The sequence below is a fragment of the Rhineura floridana genome, chromosome 2, assembly GCF_030035675.1.
Source record: "Rhineura floridana isolate rRhiFlo1 chromosome 2, rRhiFlo1.hap2, whole genome shotgun sequence".
NCBI lineage: Eukaryota > Metazoa > Chordata > Lepidosauria > Squamata > Rhineuridae > Rhineura > Rhineura floridana.
In genome coordinates, this window is record NC_084481.1 from 130,445,318 (window position 1) to 130,463,476 (window position 18,159).

The following is an 18,159-nucleotide window of genomic DNA, read 5'->3' on the forward strand; positions in this document are numbered from 1 at the left end:
GAATTCCGTCCCCTTAATTATTAGTTAAGTGCCATCTCTGTTATCTTTTCAGCGCCTACTGAAGACCTTCCTCTTTCAACAAGCCTTGTAAGTACAGATCTTATTCCAGTCTGCATTGGAATTGCTTTTTAAGATGTTTTTGAAACTGTTTTTTAAAAGATGTTTTAAAGATGTCTTGTTTTAATATGTTTTAAAGTCTTTTGTTTTTAAGACATTTTAGAGTGCTTTTATTTTGTTTACTGCCCTAAGCTGCTTCTGGGAGGAAGGGTGGGATATACATTTAATTTAATAACAATAACTATAAAAATAAATATCATAGAACTGGAAAAGGGCAATCAAAATAATCAGAGGGCTGGAGAAGCTTCCTGATGAGGAAAAGCTAAAACATCTGGGGTATTTCATTTAGAAAAAAGATAAGCGTAGACATGATTAATTATAAAATTATCCATGGAATGCAGAAGAATAGAGAGGTGGTTTCTCTCTTTCATAGTTTAAGAACCCAGGGCCATCCAATGAAGCTAAATGGTGGGAGATTCAGGACACACAGTGCATAAAGTATGGAATTTGCTTCATCAAGATGTGGCGATAACCACCAACTTAGTTGGCTTAACAAGACAATTAGACAAATGAATGGAAGATATGTTTATCAATGGTTACTAGTCATTCATATTGGCTACATACTATCATCCAGGATTAGAGGTACCATGTCCCTGAGCATCAACTGCTAGGGAACAGCAGAAGAGGATTATTGTCCTCATGCCTTGATTGGGGGCTCCCCATAGGTATCTGGGTGGCCACTGTGGAAAACAGGGTGCTGGACTATTTCTACCATGGACTGATCCCTCAGGGCTATTCTTATGTTCTTATGGAAAAGTCTAGATCACTGGCTGGTCAGTGACTAAGTAGGGTGTGTAAGAGAGAATCCAAGAGCTCCCACCCATCTATGCTGTCACCAAAACTCTAACTTTGAGGAGAGGACAATTCTCACAGCTACAAGTGTTTAATATTAGGAATGGCTATGAAGGAGCATGTAGCCCATGAGTGTCCCTCCTAGGGAGCAGAGTATCTTGCTTCTCTGCAATTCTTCCTAGACATGAATGCACAGAATGGGAACGAAGAGAACTACACACTGTGAGGAGACACAATGTCTTGTGAGCAGTCAGAGATGCATATCAGACCCCAGCAGCCAATTTTAAGATGATTATTGATGGATTGCATTTATATCCCGCACTTCTTCCTGAAGTATGTATAAGGGAGACAAAGGGGGAAAGGCAGGCTGATGTTTACATCAAAATAAACATTTCAAGTCTATCTATCCTAATGCAGCTACTTAAAAAGAGGCTTCTGCTCTCCTCATGAGTAGCACACCATTGTGAATGGTTAGATGGATCAGGGACAACGGAATGTTGGCGACATTTAATTTTTAAGGGCTCTTCACCCAGGTCGGTTCTAACTGACAGCTGGCTCTGACCAGCCAGTCACAGGAATTCCCCATAGCCTGCAAAAGGGGCTAGGAAAGAAGTCTAAAGATATTCTATATTAGGTATTTTAGAATTGTATCACATTTTTGTAAACCACTTAGAGGTGTTTATGATTTAGTGGTATACCCATTCCATTAAATAAAAGATTCGCTGTAAAATATAGCCATGCCAGTTTCTTTAGCACATTATTATACTTCAGTTCCTTTTAAATATCCACAGACTGAGCCATAGACACTCCAACATTTTTTTTTTAAATCACACTGCATACAGAATCACAGGGGAAGACTGGGGAAAATCATCAGATAGCAGATCTTGATATGTCTCAGTCATTAAAATCCAACAGTGCAATCCTATGCAGGTTTACTCAGAAGTAAGTCCCATTGAATTCAACAAGGCTTACTCACAGTTAAGTGTATAGGACTGCAGCCTTGGGCATATATAGAAGGCAATGTAGAAAGAGAAAGACAACAGGCATTTTATTTTAAATGAACTTTATATTCCATCCTCGGTCATTCAGATGTATTCAGGCTTTGCAGAGGAAATCGTGTTTCAGCTATTACCCTCTAAAACTGATAGCTATCATTTATTTTTAGAATACACTCAAGAGAATTTGTTCTGTATTTTAAAAACGTATTTTATAACCTGTACCATAAGTTTAAGAAAATAAATTCTATCACATGATTTAACCCAATCACAACTGCCACTAACCACCATCAAAGCTGGCAGGCTTAATTTTAGATCTACCAGCTGTGTTAAAATGCATGTACATGTGACTGTACCACCCCTAAGTTTTCCCTGTCTATTACTTTCAAACAGACGGGCTATCAACTTGAACAACAATCCTGCTGTCAGACAGACCCTGGTTTTAGGAAAGCTCAAGTACTCTGACTTTGTTATTTCAGAACTGGCCATTACGACAATTAAAATTTTAAAAGCCACTTGTTTGGAATGAGATGGGGGGTTCCAAGTAACAAAAGGGTCAACAAATGCTAGTATAATTTCAAGTGTAGTTTAGCACATAGAAATACCTTTTCATCCTGGTGTATAGCTACACTCAAGTAAAAGGCCAGTAAAAATGTTCACATGCATATACCTGTACATTCGTTTTTCTTTTTTGCTAAAACAGATTTATTTGTGGAGTTTGGCTGTCAGACAGAAAAACCAACCTTGAGTGCACATACAACTTTAAGCCCTAAAATCTATGGGTTACATAGTCACAGAAAGAGAGTTAAGATTATATAAAATCTGTGACCCTCCCTCTTGGTTTTTGTTCTTAAACCAGCTAATATTGGTCAAGATATTAATTTGTAATACATTTTCTTAAGAGGTTTTTTGAGATAGATTGCGTGAACCAACCACAGCTTCAAAACTCGCAGCTTACTCTAACAGGAAGTTAGAATAAATCTAAAGAAACCAGTGAGGGTTTTAAAAAAGGAGGACCATTAGTTTACGTACAAAAATACGGATAGCACTGGTTAAAGTGAGAAAGAGGACTATGAAACTTGAAGAAATAAAATATATTCTGTCAATATCCTTTGGAGTTTTTAAGAGAACATCTTTCAAAAATGTACACAACAAACATATTTATACAACTGTGCCAATATCTGCCTCCATATTAAGTGTAATTTTTATTCTCTTCTCCATATTAATATGGTCTCTCTACATTTTTTGTGAAATCACAGGATTTTCTTTGAGAGTAAGGCACATGTGGCAACAGCAGACAAGATGTTATTGCACAATACTTTGCTTCCATATGAAAGGTATCCTATAATATCAACATAAATAGGAACAAGACAAGTGATTTTCAATAATAGACATTTACACAATGTTCTATAGGTTTGTTCCCAGCAAAGGGCAATCTTAGCACAGTGCATTGCATTGGGATTTCCCAGAAATGGAACCCTGCTCACAGGATGCTCCCATTGCAGGACCAAGGGAGAAGGGAGAATTTTTGCAGATTTTTCCTTCCACTGCAAGCACCTGAGATTCCCCACACCCCACCACCAGAGCCCTTCTTGGAAGGCTAACTCTAGAACCAATCCAATAGATGTGAAATATGCCGCAACTTGGAAAGTCAATTTTGACCCGAGTATCATTTTCATACAATGATATCTAAAAATTCATGAAGCTTTCTCAAAGGCTATACAGTTGCTACAATGTTACAATATTTTGTTTTGTAGAAATCAGAACTACCCTAAATAAAATACCACCACTTCCAAGAGGGAAACTTGTCTGTACCCACCAATGCTCATTTTCTGTTGCTTAGTGAAGACTTGGCTCTTTCAGAAGGCTTTGAGTGATGGCTCAGTGCTTAGAAATGTTTGTTGCTGCTGCTGACCTCTTTTGACTATTACTTGTGTGATTTACTTTTTCAAAAACTCTTTGCTTTTTAATTGTTCTTATTATTATTTTGGAACAGTGGAGCTGGAAGGGCCCTCCAGCAACTGATATTCAGAGGTGTACTGCCACCAAGAGTGGAGGTAGAACCTAGTCACCATGACTAGTAACCACTGAAAGCCTTCATGAATATGTCGAATTCTCTTTTAAGCTTTCCAAGTTGGTGGCCATCACTGCCTCTTGTGGGAGCGAATTCCATAATTTAGCTATATGTTGTGTGAAAAAACACTTTCTCTTGTCTATCCTGAACATTTAGCTTTGAGTTCAAGTGTTAGAGATTTTTTTCTCCCTCTCTCTTATCTACTTTCTCCACACCATGCATTATTTTGTACACTTTTATGTTGCCTCTTACTCACATTTTCTCTAAACTAAAAAGCCCCAGATATAACCTTTCCTCATAGAGAACTGCTCTATCCCCTTGATCATTTCCAGCTCCACAATAACTTTTCTGAGGGGAGGGGACCGGAACTACAAACAATGTTCCAAGTATGGTTGCACCATAAATTTGTACAATGGCTCTGATACTGGCAGTTTTATTTTCAGTTCCTCTTCTAATGACCTCTAGCATGCAATTCTCCTTTTTCTTGTAGAAGAGAGGCAAATTACTATTTCACCTCAGCACTGGGTACCTAGATCGATATGGAAGCATTCAATAGTCGCAAGCAGAATTCTGGCATGATCAGAAAATATTAATATTTAGTTGATACATATCTTTGTCACTAGAGGCCCAAGTATCTTCTATGGCTAGAAGTGCCTTTCACCAGCTTTGTCTGGTTCATCAGCTATGACCGTTCCTGGACAGGGATAGCCTGACCTCTGTAGTCCATGAGTTGGTAACCTTCAGGCTGGATTAATGCAATGTGCTCAATGTGGGGCTTGGCCCTGGTTTGGAAGCTCCAGCTGGTGCAAAATGAGGTGGCCAGATTGGTGATGGGAGCACATGGCCAACAAAATGTGACACCACTTCTAAAACATCTGCACTGGCTGCCCATCCACTACTGAGCCAGGTTCAAAGTCCTTGTATTAATTTACAAAGCACTGAACAACTTAGGTCCAGGGTAACTTGGGGACCGCCTGAACCCTAATATCCCAGCTCAGTCACTAAGATCATCTGCAGGAGCAGATCTGGTCGTCCCCGGAGTTGGCAAGGCTTATTTAACATCAACACGAAATTGAGCCTTCAGTGACATCAGCCCAGTTCTCCGGAATGCTCTGCCAACAGAGATTGAGCAGGCACCTTCTGTCTTAAGTTTTAAGCACCTGCTGAAAACCTTTCTATTCTGCCAGGCTTATGTAGGCAGTTAAGAAGATGCTTTTTTTGCAACAGTTGACCTTTGTTTTTATTGCATTTTTAATGTTTTCATTCTATGGTTGTACTCTTTAACATGTTGTAAACCACCTTGATATTTTTAATGAAATATCAGCACACACATATTTTTATAAATAAGGAAAGTTGGCCACTCATCATGTTGGCCAGTGGGTAGCACCACATTCAACCTGGCAAGTGTGGCAAACAGACTAACTGAAGCTTCTTGTTAACATTAGCCCTACACAGGCGTTTTTCTCCTCACACAATTAGAATTGTGCTAGAGGAGAGTGAGAATGTGCTAAGCAGTCCTGTCCCCTCCGGCGCAGCCTCATCACCCTCCAGGACAAATATCTGTAGCGAGGAGCCTGTTGTTCATGTGGAGGCTCCTCACAGGATTTTATTATTAGATTTATATCCCACCCTTCCTCCCAGTAGGAGCCCGGGGCAGATTTAGAACCCTGGTCATACAATCACAGTGGGAGTCTTCATGCGCACAGCAAGCTTCCCACTGCAGACGTTTATTCACCAAGACATGGAAGGTGGCAGTGGCAGCAGCAATGACAGAGGGTCCAGCACTAGCTATCACATTCCTGCTTTCTGCCTCATCATGTGGGGAGAATGCCTAAATATGGCTCTTGATGGCTATGAAATAGTAAGTGTGGTAAAGTCTGGTGTTCTAAAATTATATTAAATCGTTAAGCTGTGAGCCACCCCAAATCATACACCCATACCTTCAGGAGAGAGTCCTTAACAAGATGGCATTGAATAGTTACCATCTCAATAGTTTGTTTTGGCAAAAAGCATTCTCAGGCATTACAAATCTAATTTGCCACATACATATATATACACATGTACAAACTTTCTGCAAATCCACATGGGCAAAGCTAATCATCTAGTGAGATGGGTCCCAAGAAGGATCTTCCCAACCAAGATTAGGAAGATGAAGAGTGGATGACAGATGTCACAGAGAGGATTGGGGAAAGCACAGAAGAAATGTTTCCAGAAATCTCTGGCAGCTCTGAGTCTGATCACAGAATTAGAAACTAGTAGAGTTGGAAGGGACCATTGAGTCCAACCCCCTGCTCAGTCCAGGAATCCAAATTTAAGCATACCAGACAGGTTAAAGAGAGAAGGAAAGCAAAAGCAAAAGGAGACAGAAACACAGTTAGAACCCTAAATGCAACAATATAGCGACTAGTACGAAGAGATGTGAAGGCCCAGAAAAACCCCAGAAAAAAACCATTCTTTTGAAGCATTTTTTGTTTTGTTTTGTCTAAAAATTTGGAAAAATTGAAAAAATGACAAAAAAATGGATTATGGAATGTTTTATTTTAGCATGATGGATAAAATGTTTCATTGAATCTTGGTGCCCCCTTTTTCTCAGTTCTTTTTATGGGAAGGGATGCTTTATGTCTGCTTGACACTGTGGAGGACTAGTAGAGACATAAATAATTTTCTTTGTAATTACTGTTGATAGCTTCTTCTGTTTTTTTTTATTGTTTTTTGCCTGCTCCTCATAAACTGGCAAAACAAAAGAGATTCCTTAACAGTTCAGGATCTTGTAGATCAATTTGTTACCAAAAAAGGTAAAAATTTAAAAAGTAAATTCAATTTGTAATAACTGTTTCAATAAAATGTTCTTTTAATATACCAAATGTGATAATTTTATGCCAAACCAAGTTGTACAAAATTACATTTGATGTTCCTGAAGTAAAAAAGTGACTTTCAATCTGTAAAAAGTGCTAATATTGCATTTTTCAAATTTTCCAAAAAATTGTTTTTTTCTGAAAAAACAGAAAAAAACATTTTCCCCCATGGCTTCAAAATTTCCAGAAATTCTACATCTCTGCTAGTACATCAGGACAAAGAGAACTATTACAATAGTTGCTGTATAGAAAAAGAAGACAACAAAAAAGGTAGAACAAGATCCCTATTTCAAAAGATTAGAGAAATTAAAGGGAAATTTAAACCAAGAGTAGGGATGTTGAATAATCAACAGAGGAATACACTGACTGACTGAGATGAAATAAAAGGAAAATGGAAGCAATACACTGAAGAACTCTATAAAAGAGATGCAAAGATGACAGATTCATTCATGGAAGAACCTTCTGATGAAGAACCAGAAATCTGAGAATGTGAAGTGAAAGCTACTCTTCAAATACTTAGAAGAAACAAATCTCCAGGAATAGATGGCATATTAGTAGAGTTGCTACAAGTTACTGAGACTGAATCTGTCCAAATTTAGACAAAACTTTGTCAACAAATATGGAAAACTAAACAATGGCCCACAGATTGGAAGCGTTCAATACACATCGCAATTCCAAAGATGGGATCCCAAGGAATGCACTAATTATCAAACTATTGCCTTAATATCCCTTGCGAAACAAAGTAATGCTCAAGATTCTACAACAAAGGCTCTTACCATATATGGAGTGAGAAGTGCCAGCCGTCCAAGCTAGATTTAGAAAGGGAAGAGGGCACCAGAGATCATATCGCGAACATACATTGGATAATGGAACGGACCAAGGAATTTCAGAAGAAATCACCCTGTGCTTTATAGATTACAGCAAAGCTTTCATTGTGTAGATCATGAAAAACTATGGAATGCTTTAAAAGAAATGGGAATGCCACAGCATCTGATTGTCCTGATGCGCAACCTACACTCTGGACAAGAGGCTACTGAAAGGACAGAATATGGAGAAACCAACTGGTTCCCAATCGGAAAGGGTGTGAGACGGGTATATTTTATCACCCTATTATATTTAATCTATACACAGAACATATCATACAGTCCTCAAAGGGGTGTGCCATGTTTGTTTTCTTGCCTGAGAACAACATGGCGTACACGTGCAACAAGTGGAAGCTCATGGCACTGTTGGAAGAAAAAGTGAGGGGCCTGGAACAGTGGGTGGCCACACTGAGGACTATAAGAGAAGAAGAAGAGTTCTTAGACAGAATGCTGGAACAAGAGCAGCAAAGAGAAGTGGAGGTGGAAGAACAGCAGCATGTAGTAGCAGAAGAGGAGACTGCTTTGGAGAGGAACAACAAAGCGGAGGAAACTCCGTGGGAAAAGGTGACAGTTAGGAAGAAAAAAGCTAGAAGACACCCTTCACCAGGGGAACTATGGAACCGGTTTCAACTACTCAAGGATGAGACTGGAGGCCAGCCTGTGGTGGAAGAATTACAGGAGACCCCGTGCGACAATGAGCAAGAGGCTGAAGCTCAATCAAGCAGGGGTAATGATACTACACCCCACAACAAGAGAAGAGTACTAGTAGTGGGAGACTCCCTACTGTGTGGGATCGAAACCCAAGTATGCCGAGAAGATCTGTGGGCTCACCAGGTATACCGTCTACCAGGAGGACGGATTAGAGATGTGACGGAAGGGTTGCCATCACTCATCAAGCCCACCAACAGGTATTCCTTTCTCCTCATCCATGTGGGAACAAATGATACTGCCAAACAGAACTACGAAGAAATCACATCAGACTTTGAAGCTCTGGGAAGGAAACTCAAGGACTTTGCGGCCCAGATAGTTTTTTCATCCATCCTTCCAGTACTTAGAAGAGGAGCAGAAAGGGAAAGAAAAATACTCCGTGTGAATGAATGGCTACAGAGATAGTGCTGACATGAGAGATCTGGATTCTGGGACCATGGGCTATGCTTCCTGGAAGATAGATTGCTGGCGAGTGATGGGTTGCATCTCACAAGGACTGGGAAGAATGTGTTTGGCCACAGCATGGAGAAGTTCATCAGGAGGGCTTTAAACTGAACTCTAAGGGGGAGGGAGACGTAAACTTGGTGGTAACAACTAATGAAGGCTTGTGCACAGTAATGGGAACAGAGAGATCGGCTCTAATAGGGCCCAGTAACACTCCTCAGAAAAATGTAGTAAGGAAGCCAAGCCATAAATCACATGGTCTTCGATGTCTGTATACTAATGCGCAAAGCATGGGAAACAAGCAGGACGAGCTTGAACTCTTCATACAGGAGGGTAATTACAACATGACAGGTATAACTAAAACTTGGTGGGATGACTCCCATGACTGGAATACAGCAATTGAAAGATATAACTTGTTCAAAAAGAACAGAAGGAATAAAAAAGGAGGTGGAGTCACGCTATATGTTAAAAATAGATATTCAGAATTCACAGAATTCACTAGGAAAGACAATAATGCTGGGAAAAACAGAAGGGAGTAGAAAAAGAGGAAGGCCAAACAAGAGATGGATTGATTCCATAAAGGAAGCCACAGACCTGAACTTACAAGATCTGAAAAGGGTGGTTCATGACAGATGCTTTTGGAGGTCACTGATTCTTAGAGTCACCATAAGTCGTAATCAACTTGAAGGCACATAACAACAAAAACAGGTGGCTGTCCAGCTGCCTCTTGAATCCTTCCAGTGTTGGAAAGCCCCCCACCACCCCAGGTAATTGGTTTCATTGTTAGACAATGTACAACAGTTAGGAAGTTTTTCAGCCAAAATCTGGCTTCCTGTAACTTGAGCCCACTATTCTGTGCCCCGTACTTTGGGATGATTGAGAAGAGATCTTGGCCTTCCTCTGTGTGACAGCTTTTCAAGTACTTGAAGAGTGCTATCATATCTCCCATCAGTTTTCTCCAGGCTAAACATGCCCAGTTCTTTCAGTTTCTCCTCATAGCGCTTTGTTTCCATTTCCCTGATCATCCTTGTTGCCCTCCTGTGAACCTGTTCTAGTTGGTTTACATCCTTCTTAAAGTGTGGTTTTGAGAATTGGATGCAGTACTCAAAATGAGACCTAACCAGTACTGAATAGAGGGGGACAGTACTTCACACGATTTGGAAACTATACTTCAGTTAATGCAGCCTAAAATCACATTTGCCTTTTTTGCAGCCACATCACCCTGTTTGCTCATATTCAGCTTATAATCAACAATAATACCAAGATCTTTCTCACATGTACTATTGCTGAGCCAAATATCCCCCATCTTATAACTGTGCAGCTGGTTTCTTTTTCTTAGGGGTAGAACTTTGCACTTATCTACGCTAAATTTTGTTCTGTTGTTTTCAGCCCAATGCTCCAACCTATCGAGATTGCTTTGAATTTTGTTTTTGTCTTCCAGGGTATTAGCTATCCCTCCCAACTTTGTATCATCTGCAAATCTAATAAGCATTCCCTGAACCCTGAGTCAAGGTGCCCATACCACCCCCGTGTCAATGACAGAAAGAAAGGAATTCCCACTGGCACCCAGCCCAGACCTAGCTATTGAACAGATAAAACTTAATGAGAAGCCTGGAGTCTCCCAGGGAGAGCAAAGTGAAAGCAGTATACCAGACTCAGAAATTTTGCTTTCGCCAAGATCAGACAGATTAGAAAAGAGACAGCTTCAGAAAATGCCCCCTCCTCCTAGAAGAAGCCTTCGCCCTGCAGCAAAAGCTGGAATATACTATAGAATGCTGGGACACAAAATGTGCCTGCCCACCTCTCTTATCTATTAGAATGTCTGGACAAGATAAGGCCATTGCAATAACAGTCTGTTGTTGCCTCCACATGCCTAGTTTGTATCCTGAGATATGCAGTCTGCTGTTGCCTTCAGCTAACTAGTTTGTATCCTGAGATATGCCTACCCTGTTTCTGAGAGATGTGTAGTGTGCTCCTGTTCTACAACATGAATCATGCCTAGAATGCTTGGTGTTAGATTGCTGTGCTGACTTCTGGAATAAAGCTTTGTCTAAAACCCAGTCACTGAGTGAGTCTGCTTCTCTGGTTGGGAGCCAGGACATTTAGGATGTCTGGCATGCATTTTTAGTATTGGAATTAGAATTAGAATTCAGAGGGATGACAGTTGTCTTGGTATCACTTTTGGACACCACCAACCTAATGTAGTTCACAGACTATATAATAACAATATTTTCTAGTACCCATAGGCAATTAGGGGCGAAGGGCTGTAGCTCGTTGGTAGAGCATCTGCCTTGCATGCAGGCCCCAGGTTCAATCCCCAGCATCCCCACATAGGGCTGGGAGAGACTTCTGCTTGAAACCCTGCCAGTCAGAGTAGACAACACTGAGCTAGATGGACCAGATTCCTATGTTCCTAATCTGAGATGGAATGACAGCCTAGAAGCAGTGAGGGAGTCATTGTCAAATTGTAGCTGCAGACATGACAGAATCAGACAGTGTATGTAAGGGAGACAAACACATTTTGGGTGATTCTGTATTCTTCGGTTCATATTAATGGAATAAGACACAGGAGCTCAAGTGCAGTGAACTCAAGCCTTCAAAGAACTTTGAGTATGTTTGTACCAGGAAGGATCAGAACAGACCTTCTGACCAAACTGATGAATTAAGAATTGTAAAAATCTAGCACAGCCAGGAGATAATCCCTTCAAACAGAACAACTGTGCCATCCTGTTAGAATCTATGCCGCTCTCCAGATTTGAAAAGGTAAGGGCAAGGTTTTCCCCAAAACAGGAGTTTACATCACACATCACACTGAAGACAGTAAGCTTCTCTGGATCCTTTTGGTAAAACAGAACTGAAAACCTACATTTCAAAGGAATCATTTGATGCCCACTTCATTTCATGTACGCATTCTCCCTCTCAGTTTCATGTAACCCAAAAACACATTTAAACTGAAGGTATTGTTGCCACAATTAACGCAGCACACTCTGGATTCAATGAACGTCCTGAGGATCATCTTACATGCAGCACAGGATACTAGAACAAGAAAAGGGTGATAATTGTATGCTTGGCTACTTGGCGATATCTAGAAGGGTAATGTTTACCCTCACCGGGCATATAACTCTTTATTCTGACCTTGTGCCCTGAATTTCTCAGGATATATTCTCCAACTATCCCATTTCCTTTCTTTTTCTCTGCTGTGAGTCCATGTGCTTACTGTTTTGGGTTTGGGTATGTGTAGGACACTGCTATAAAATCATAGATCTACTGTGTGATTGTATTAGCTCAGTTGCTGCTTGTAATTTTAGACTGTAAATTTGATAGTGTATTTTTCCTTTTCCTTATAATAAACCAATCTTTTGTTCATATCATTCTGTGTGTGTTCTTACTGAGGTATTAAGGAAAAGAAACATACATTTAGAGCAACTCATGGGTTTTTAAGACTCCTGCAAAAGGTTCCATTATGCTCTTGGGGTGTATTGAGTCTTACGTGGGGTGCATACCCTAGAGAGTTTCAGATGTACATATGTAACAGGATACAGATACCATCACACTATGATAGTACTCCTCACACGCCATAACACCACTTTTCTCCCCTCACATCAGCAGGAAAATCATAGCAGCATATATGTTCAGTCTCATCCAATATACCTTTACATGCTACTAGGCCTACATTACTGTATACCGGAAACAGTATAGGACAGATACTAAAGAAACATACATTTAAACAAAGACAGTCTACAAACAGAGCATATATAAATAAATCTTCCCATGCTTGTCTTTTAATCCCATTATTGCAGCTTAATATACTTTTACAGAGGAAAAAAAGCCATTTTTAAGTCAGTGCCTCATGCTCAATTTATCCACTGATGCCAGTCTAGTGCTAGTGACATTATAATTGCTTCCATGGTAGCAAATTGTAAAGTCACAAACACTGATTGATGCATTTCATGCTGCCACAATTCAGAAGGGAAGGTCAGACATTTTCTTTAATTAAGATAAAGAATTATTTATAAGTTTGAAAAGAATTCTTTTGTCTCATTTTCATTTCACATTATAAAAAGCAGCAACCAGATTCTTTTACATTTTCAGAATGCTGTGAAATACTACAAAATGTTGAGGTTATTTAAGGAGGAAAATAAGTCTGAGTTCCTATTCTATCTAATGTTACTTGCACACACAAGATTAAAAAACTTACTACATAGGGTTCTCTGCATGCAATCATCAATTTAACGTCAGTTTTTAAATTATTTTCTCTGCCAAGAGGCTTAAAATATACTTACCAATAATACTAGCTTTTGATATTTCCTTTTCAATTCTGTCAAACTGTCTGATGGTTCTGCACCCAGAATGCTATACCAGTCCTTTTTTGGTAGATCTTCAACAGCCATTGCATGACTAGGAAATTATTTCTAGTACCTGTTTTAATGACAAAAACAAAGTTAGAAGAACATTATTTTTAAAAACTTTTGGTAATGCATAAACATCAGCAAAAAATTGAGGCCTTGAACTCAGCACTGACATGAAAAATAAAGTTATGGTTTTTGCCATAGGAGCACAAGAACTCCTTTTTCTAAGCATTTTATATCAGGACTCGGGGCAAGTATATAATGAAAGCAAAGTTTCTCATTGTTTCAAGTTTACCTGGAAATACAAAATCTAACTAACTTTGTAAGCACAATCTCACTAAAATTGTGAGCAATTTCCAGGGAAATTAGTGAGACTAGACAATAATAAACAGGTTAAGAAGTGTATTAAAAGCTTAAAATCTTCATATTAATGAAGACAAGAAGCCCAAATGAATTGCCGAGGGTGGGGAAAAACAGCAAGTAAAATACAAAATAAATGCCAGATTTCACAAAACCTGATGTTCACTACCTCTGACTTTTTTACTTGGAAAAAGTTGTAAATAAGTACAGAAACCGCTCTGTTGTAACCCCCCTTTTTTTCCTTAATAATATTTTACAGCATATTGGTCATGATCCAAAATAATTGCACAAGTATTTCCTTGTATTCGAGGGAGCTTTGGCCTTGTCTTTTTTCTGTTTCCTCACTCCTAAATGAGCAGAACAGAGGAAGCTGTGTAAGCTGGTCCAGAGGACATACAAGAGAGCCAGCTAACAAGAGTTTGGTAGAGGAGGTCAAGGGGGAGATCAAAGGGGAGGTCCCTATTTTTTCTTCTTCTACAGCACACCACATACCAGTGGGACTCTCCTGTTTACTCTAAAGGAGGCCAGAAAAAAGCACAGGTCATTGTAATACAAGCATAAACAAACAAATGGCAGTAGAGACTATGGACAAGAAGGACACTCCAGTGGTGGTGACCTTCAAGGTGTGTGCAACATTTGCTTTCTTGCCTGAGAACAACATGGTGTACACGAGCAACAAGTGCAAGCTGGTGGCGCTGTTGAAGAAAAAGTGAGAAGCCTGGAATGGCGGGTGGCTACACTGAAGAGTACAAGAGAAGACTAAGTCTTCTTAGATAGAATGCTGGAACAACAAAAGCAAAAAAATACATATTGAAGAACAAGAGGAGACTTTTGTGGAGAGCAACATCAAAGTGAAGGAAACTCTGTGGGAAAGGGTGACAGAAGTGGAAGAGTTAGAAGACACCCTTCACCAGTGGAACTATGGAACCACTTTCAGGCACTTGAGAATGAGACTGGAGGACAGCCTGCAGGTGAAGAATAAAGAGACCCCACGCGACAGAGAGTGAGAGGCTGAAGCTTCGTCAAGCAGAGGCAATGAAACCACGCCGCACGACAACAAGAAGATAAGAGGAGGAGGAGGAGTGGGAGACTCCCTACTGCATGGGATTGAAACCCAAATACGCAAAGAAGATCCATGGACTTGCCAGGTATGCCATGGAAGACAGATTAGAGATGTGACACAAGGGTTGTCAACGCTAATAAAGCCCACTGACAGACACCCCTTCCTTCTCATCTATGTGGGAATGAATTATATGCCAAGAGGAGCTATGAACAAATCAAGTCAGACTTTGAAGCTCTGGGAAGGAAACTCAAGGACTTTGGGGCCCAGATATTGTTCTCATCCATCCTTCCAGTATTTAGGAGTAGAAAGGGAAATAAAAATAGTCTGGGTGAATGACTGGCTATGAAAGTGGTGCCGACGTGAGAGATTTGGTTCCTGGGACCACAGGCTATGCTTCCTGGAAGATGGACTGCAGTTCACAAAGACTGGGAAGAATGTGTTTGGCCACAGCATGGAGAACTTCATCAGGAGAGCTTTAAATTGAATCCTAAGGGGGAGGTAAATTTGGTGGTAATGACTAACAAAGGCTTGTGTACAGTAAGGGAGGGAATAGCTCTAATGGAGCCCAGTAACAGTCTTCATAAAAATGTAGGAAGGAAGCCAGGCCCTAAATCACATGATCTTCAGTGTCTGTATACTAATGCGCAGAGTATCGGAAACAAACATGACAAACTTTAACTCTTCATACAGTAGAGTAAATATGATAGGCATAACTGAAACTTGGTGGGATGACTCCCATGAGTGGAATACAGCAATTGAAGGATATAACTTGTTCAAGAAGAACAGAAGGAATAGAAGGAGGGACAGAGCCACACTATATGTTAAAAATATATATCCCTGCATAGAAATACAGGACAATGAACTTGGTAGCTCTACCAAGAGTATCTGCATTTAAAACAAATGGGGCAAGGAATAAAAAGGTGGTTGGAGTCTACTACCATCCACCCAATCAAGAAAAAGAACAAAATGAAATTTTTGAAAAGCAAATTGCCAATGTTTTGAGGAGGCATGATGTAGTAGTAATGGGGAACTTCAATTATCCCAATATCTGTTGGGAAATAAATTCTCCAAACATGACCCCTCCAAGAAATTCCTGACTTGTGTGGGAAATAACTTTCTCCTACAGAAAGTGGAGGTAGCAACTAGAGGATCAGCTATCCTGGATTTGATTCTAACCAATACAGCTGACTGGTGGATGAAATGTCAGTTAGAGGAACTATGGGGAAAGTGTTCTTGATTTCAAAAGAAGCAAAAGCTAAGTGTAGCCATATGTGTACCCTGGACTTCAGGAAAACCAATTTTAATAAACTCAGAACAATGGTAAGCAAGGTTCCATGGCAAGCAACCCTAATGAGAAAAGGAGTCCAAGATGGGTGGGAGTTTTCAAAAAATGAAATTCTAAAGACACAATGGCAAACAATTCCATTAAAGAAAAAAGGGGGAAGACAGCAGAAGAAGCCAATACGGCTTCACAAAAAGCTTAGAGATGACCTGAAAACATAAAATGACACATACAGGAAGTGGAAAGAAGTCCAGACCACAAAGGAAGCGTATAGACAGGTATCACAGAATTGCAGGGATGATGTCTGGAAGGTTAAAGCTGAGAATGAGCTGAGGTTAGCGAGAGATGCCAAAAGCAACAAAAAAGCTTTCTTCAGGTACATCCATAGTAAAAGACAGAGAAAAGAAATGGTGGTTCAGCTACTCAATGAGGATGGCAAAATGATAACAGATGACAAAGAAAAGGCAGAAGTGCTCAGTTCCTACTTTGTTTCAGTCTTCTCCCAAAAAAGGGTCTATGACCCTCCCAAGAAACATGAAGGGGCAGGATTGGAGCTTGAGATTGATAGACAAATGGTCAAGGAATATCTAATCACTTTGATCGAGCTCAAATCTCCAGGGCCCGATGAACTGAATCCTAGAGTATTGAAAGAACTGGCTGAAGAACTCTCAGAACCACTGTCTTTGCGAAACTGTGAAGGATGGGTGAAATGCCGGGTGACGGAGGAGGGCTAAAGTTGTCCCTATTTTCAAAAAGGGCAAAAAAGAAGAACCCGGGAACTACAGACCCGTAAGCCTGACATTGTTCCCTGGGAAAACTCTGGAGCAGGTTTTAAAGTGGTCCATCTGTAAGCGCCTTGAAAACAATGCAGTGATTACTAGAAGTCAAAATGGATTTATCAAGAACAAATCCCACCAGACTAATCTTATCTCATTTTTGATTGGGTAACCTTCCTGGTAGACTGTGGGAATGCTACAAACATAAACTTTCTTGATTTCAGGAAAGATTTTGACAAACTACCCATGATATTCTGATTACCAAGCTAGCTAAGTATGGGCCAGTTGGAACAACCATCAGGTGAATCCACAGTTGGCTACAGAATTGTACTCAAAGAGTGATTATCAAAGGTTCCTTCTCAAACTGGGGGGAGGTAACAAGTGGGTACTGTAGGGTTCAGTCCTGGGTCAGTGCTCTTCAACATTTTTATTAATGACTTGGATAAGGAGGTTCAGAGAATGCTTATCAAATTTGCAGATGATACAAAATTGGGAGGGATAGCTAATACCCTGGAAGACAGAAACAACATTCAAAGAGATCTTGATAGGCTGGAGCATTGGGCTAAAAACAACAGAATGAAATTTAACAGGGATAAGTGCACAGTTCTATACCTAGGAAAAAGAAACCAATGCACTATTATAAGATGGAGGATACTTGGCTCAGCAATACTGCATGCGAGAAGGATCTTGGGATTGTAGTTGATCACAAGCTGAATATCAGTGCAATGTGGCTGCAAAAAAGGCAAATGTGATTTTAGGCTGCATTAACAGTATAGTTTCCAAATCATGTGAAGTACTAATTACCCTCTATTCAGCAATGGTTAGGCCTCATCATGAGCACTGTGTACAGTTCTGAACACAGCACATTAAGAAGGATGCAGGCCAAAACTGGAACGGGTTCAGAGGAGGGCAACAAGGATGATCAGGGGACTGAAAACAAAGCCCTATGAGAAGAGACTGAAAGAGCTGGGCATATTTAGTCTTGAGAAGACTGAGGAGAGAGATGACAGCACTCTTCAAGTACTTGCAAAGTTGCCAAACAGAAGAGGGCTAGGATCCCTTCTTGATCGTCCCAGACTGCAAGATACGGAATAACAGGCTCAGATTTCCACTGAGCATCAGGAAAAAATTCCTTACTGTTAGAGCATCACAACAATGGAACCAATTAAATAGGGAGGTGGTGGGTCTCCAACCCTGGTGGCATTCAAGAGGCAGCTGGACAGCCACCTGTCTGGTATGCGTTAATTTGGATTCCTGCATTGAGCAGGGGGGTTGATTTGATGGCTTTATAGGCCCTTTCCAACTGTACAATTCTATGATTCTATGCATAGCATCTTCTAATAACACTTTTGAAACTGAAGAGACTTTGAACTTGAGGAACAGTTTCAAAGGGGCTAGTTATAGAAGTGTCAAAAAAAGCTGTTTGGATCCTAGCCATTGAACACTTTTCTGTTAAAGAAGCACCCAAGATAGTGTACAGT

The 18,159-nt window shown here is 40.2% G+C and overlaps 1 protein-coding gene across 5 annotated transcripts in view; it reads right to left on the reverse strand.

Annotated features, from left to right (window-relative positions):
- Positions 1 to 18,159, reverse strand: part of DNAJC24 (DnaJ heat shock protein family (Hsp40) member C24) — a 65,543-nt gene that overhangs the window by 37,560 nt on the left and 9,824 nt on the right. For all 5 annotated transcript variants that reach the window (XM_061610557.1, XM_061610559.1, XM_061610555.1 and 2 more), the window contains exon 2: positions 13,132 to 13,267. In XM_061610557.1, the coding sequence (XP_061466541.1) occupies positions 13,132 to 13,239 (108 nt within the window). In that variant the 5' untranslated portion in view covers positions 13,240 to 13,267. The remainder of the gene's footprint in view (positions 1 to 13,131; positions 13,268 to 18,159) is intronic.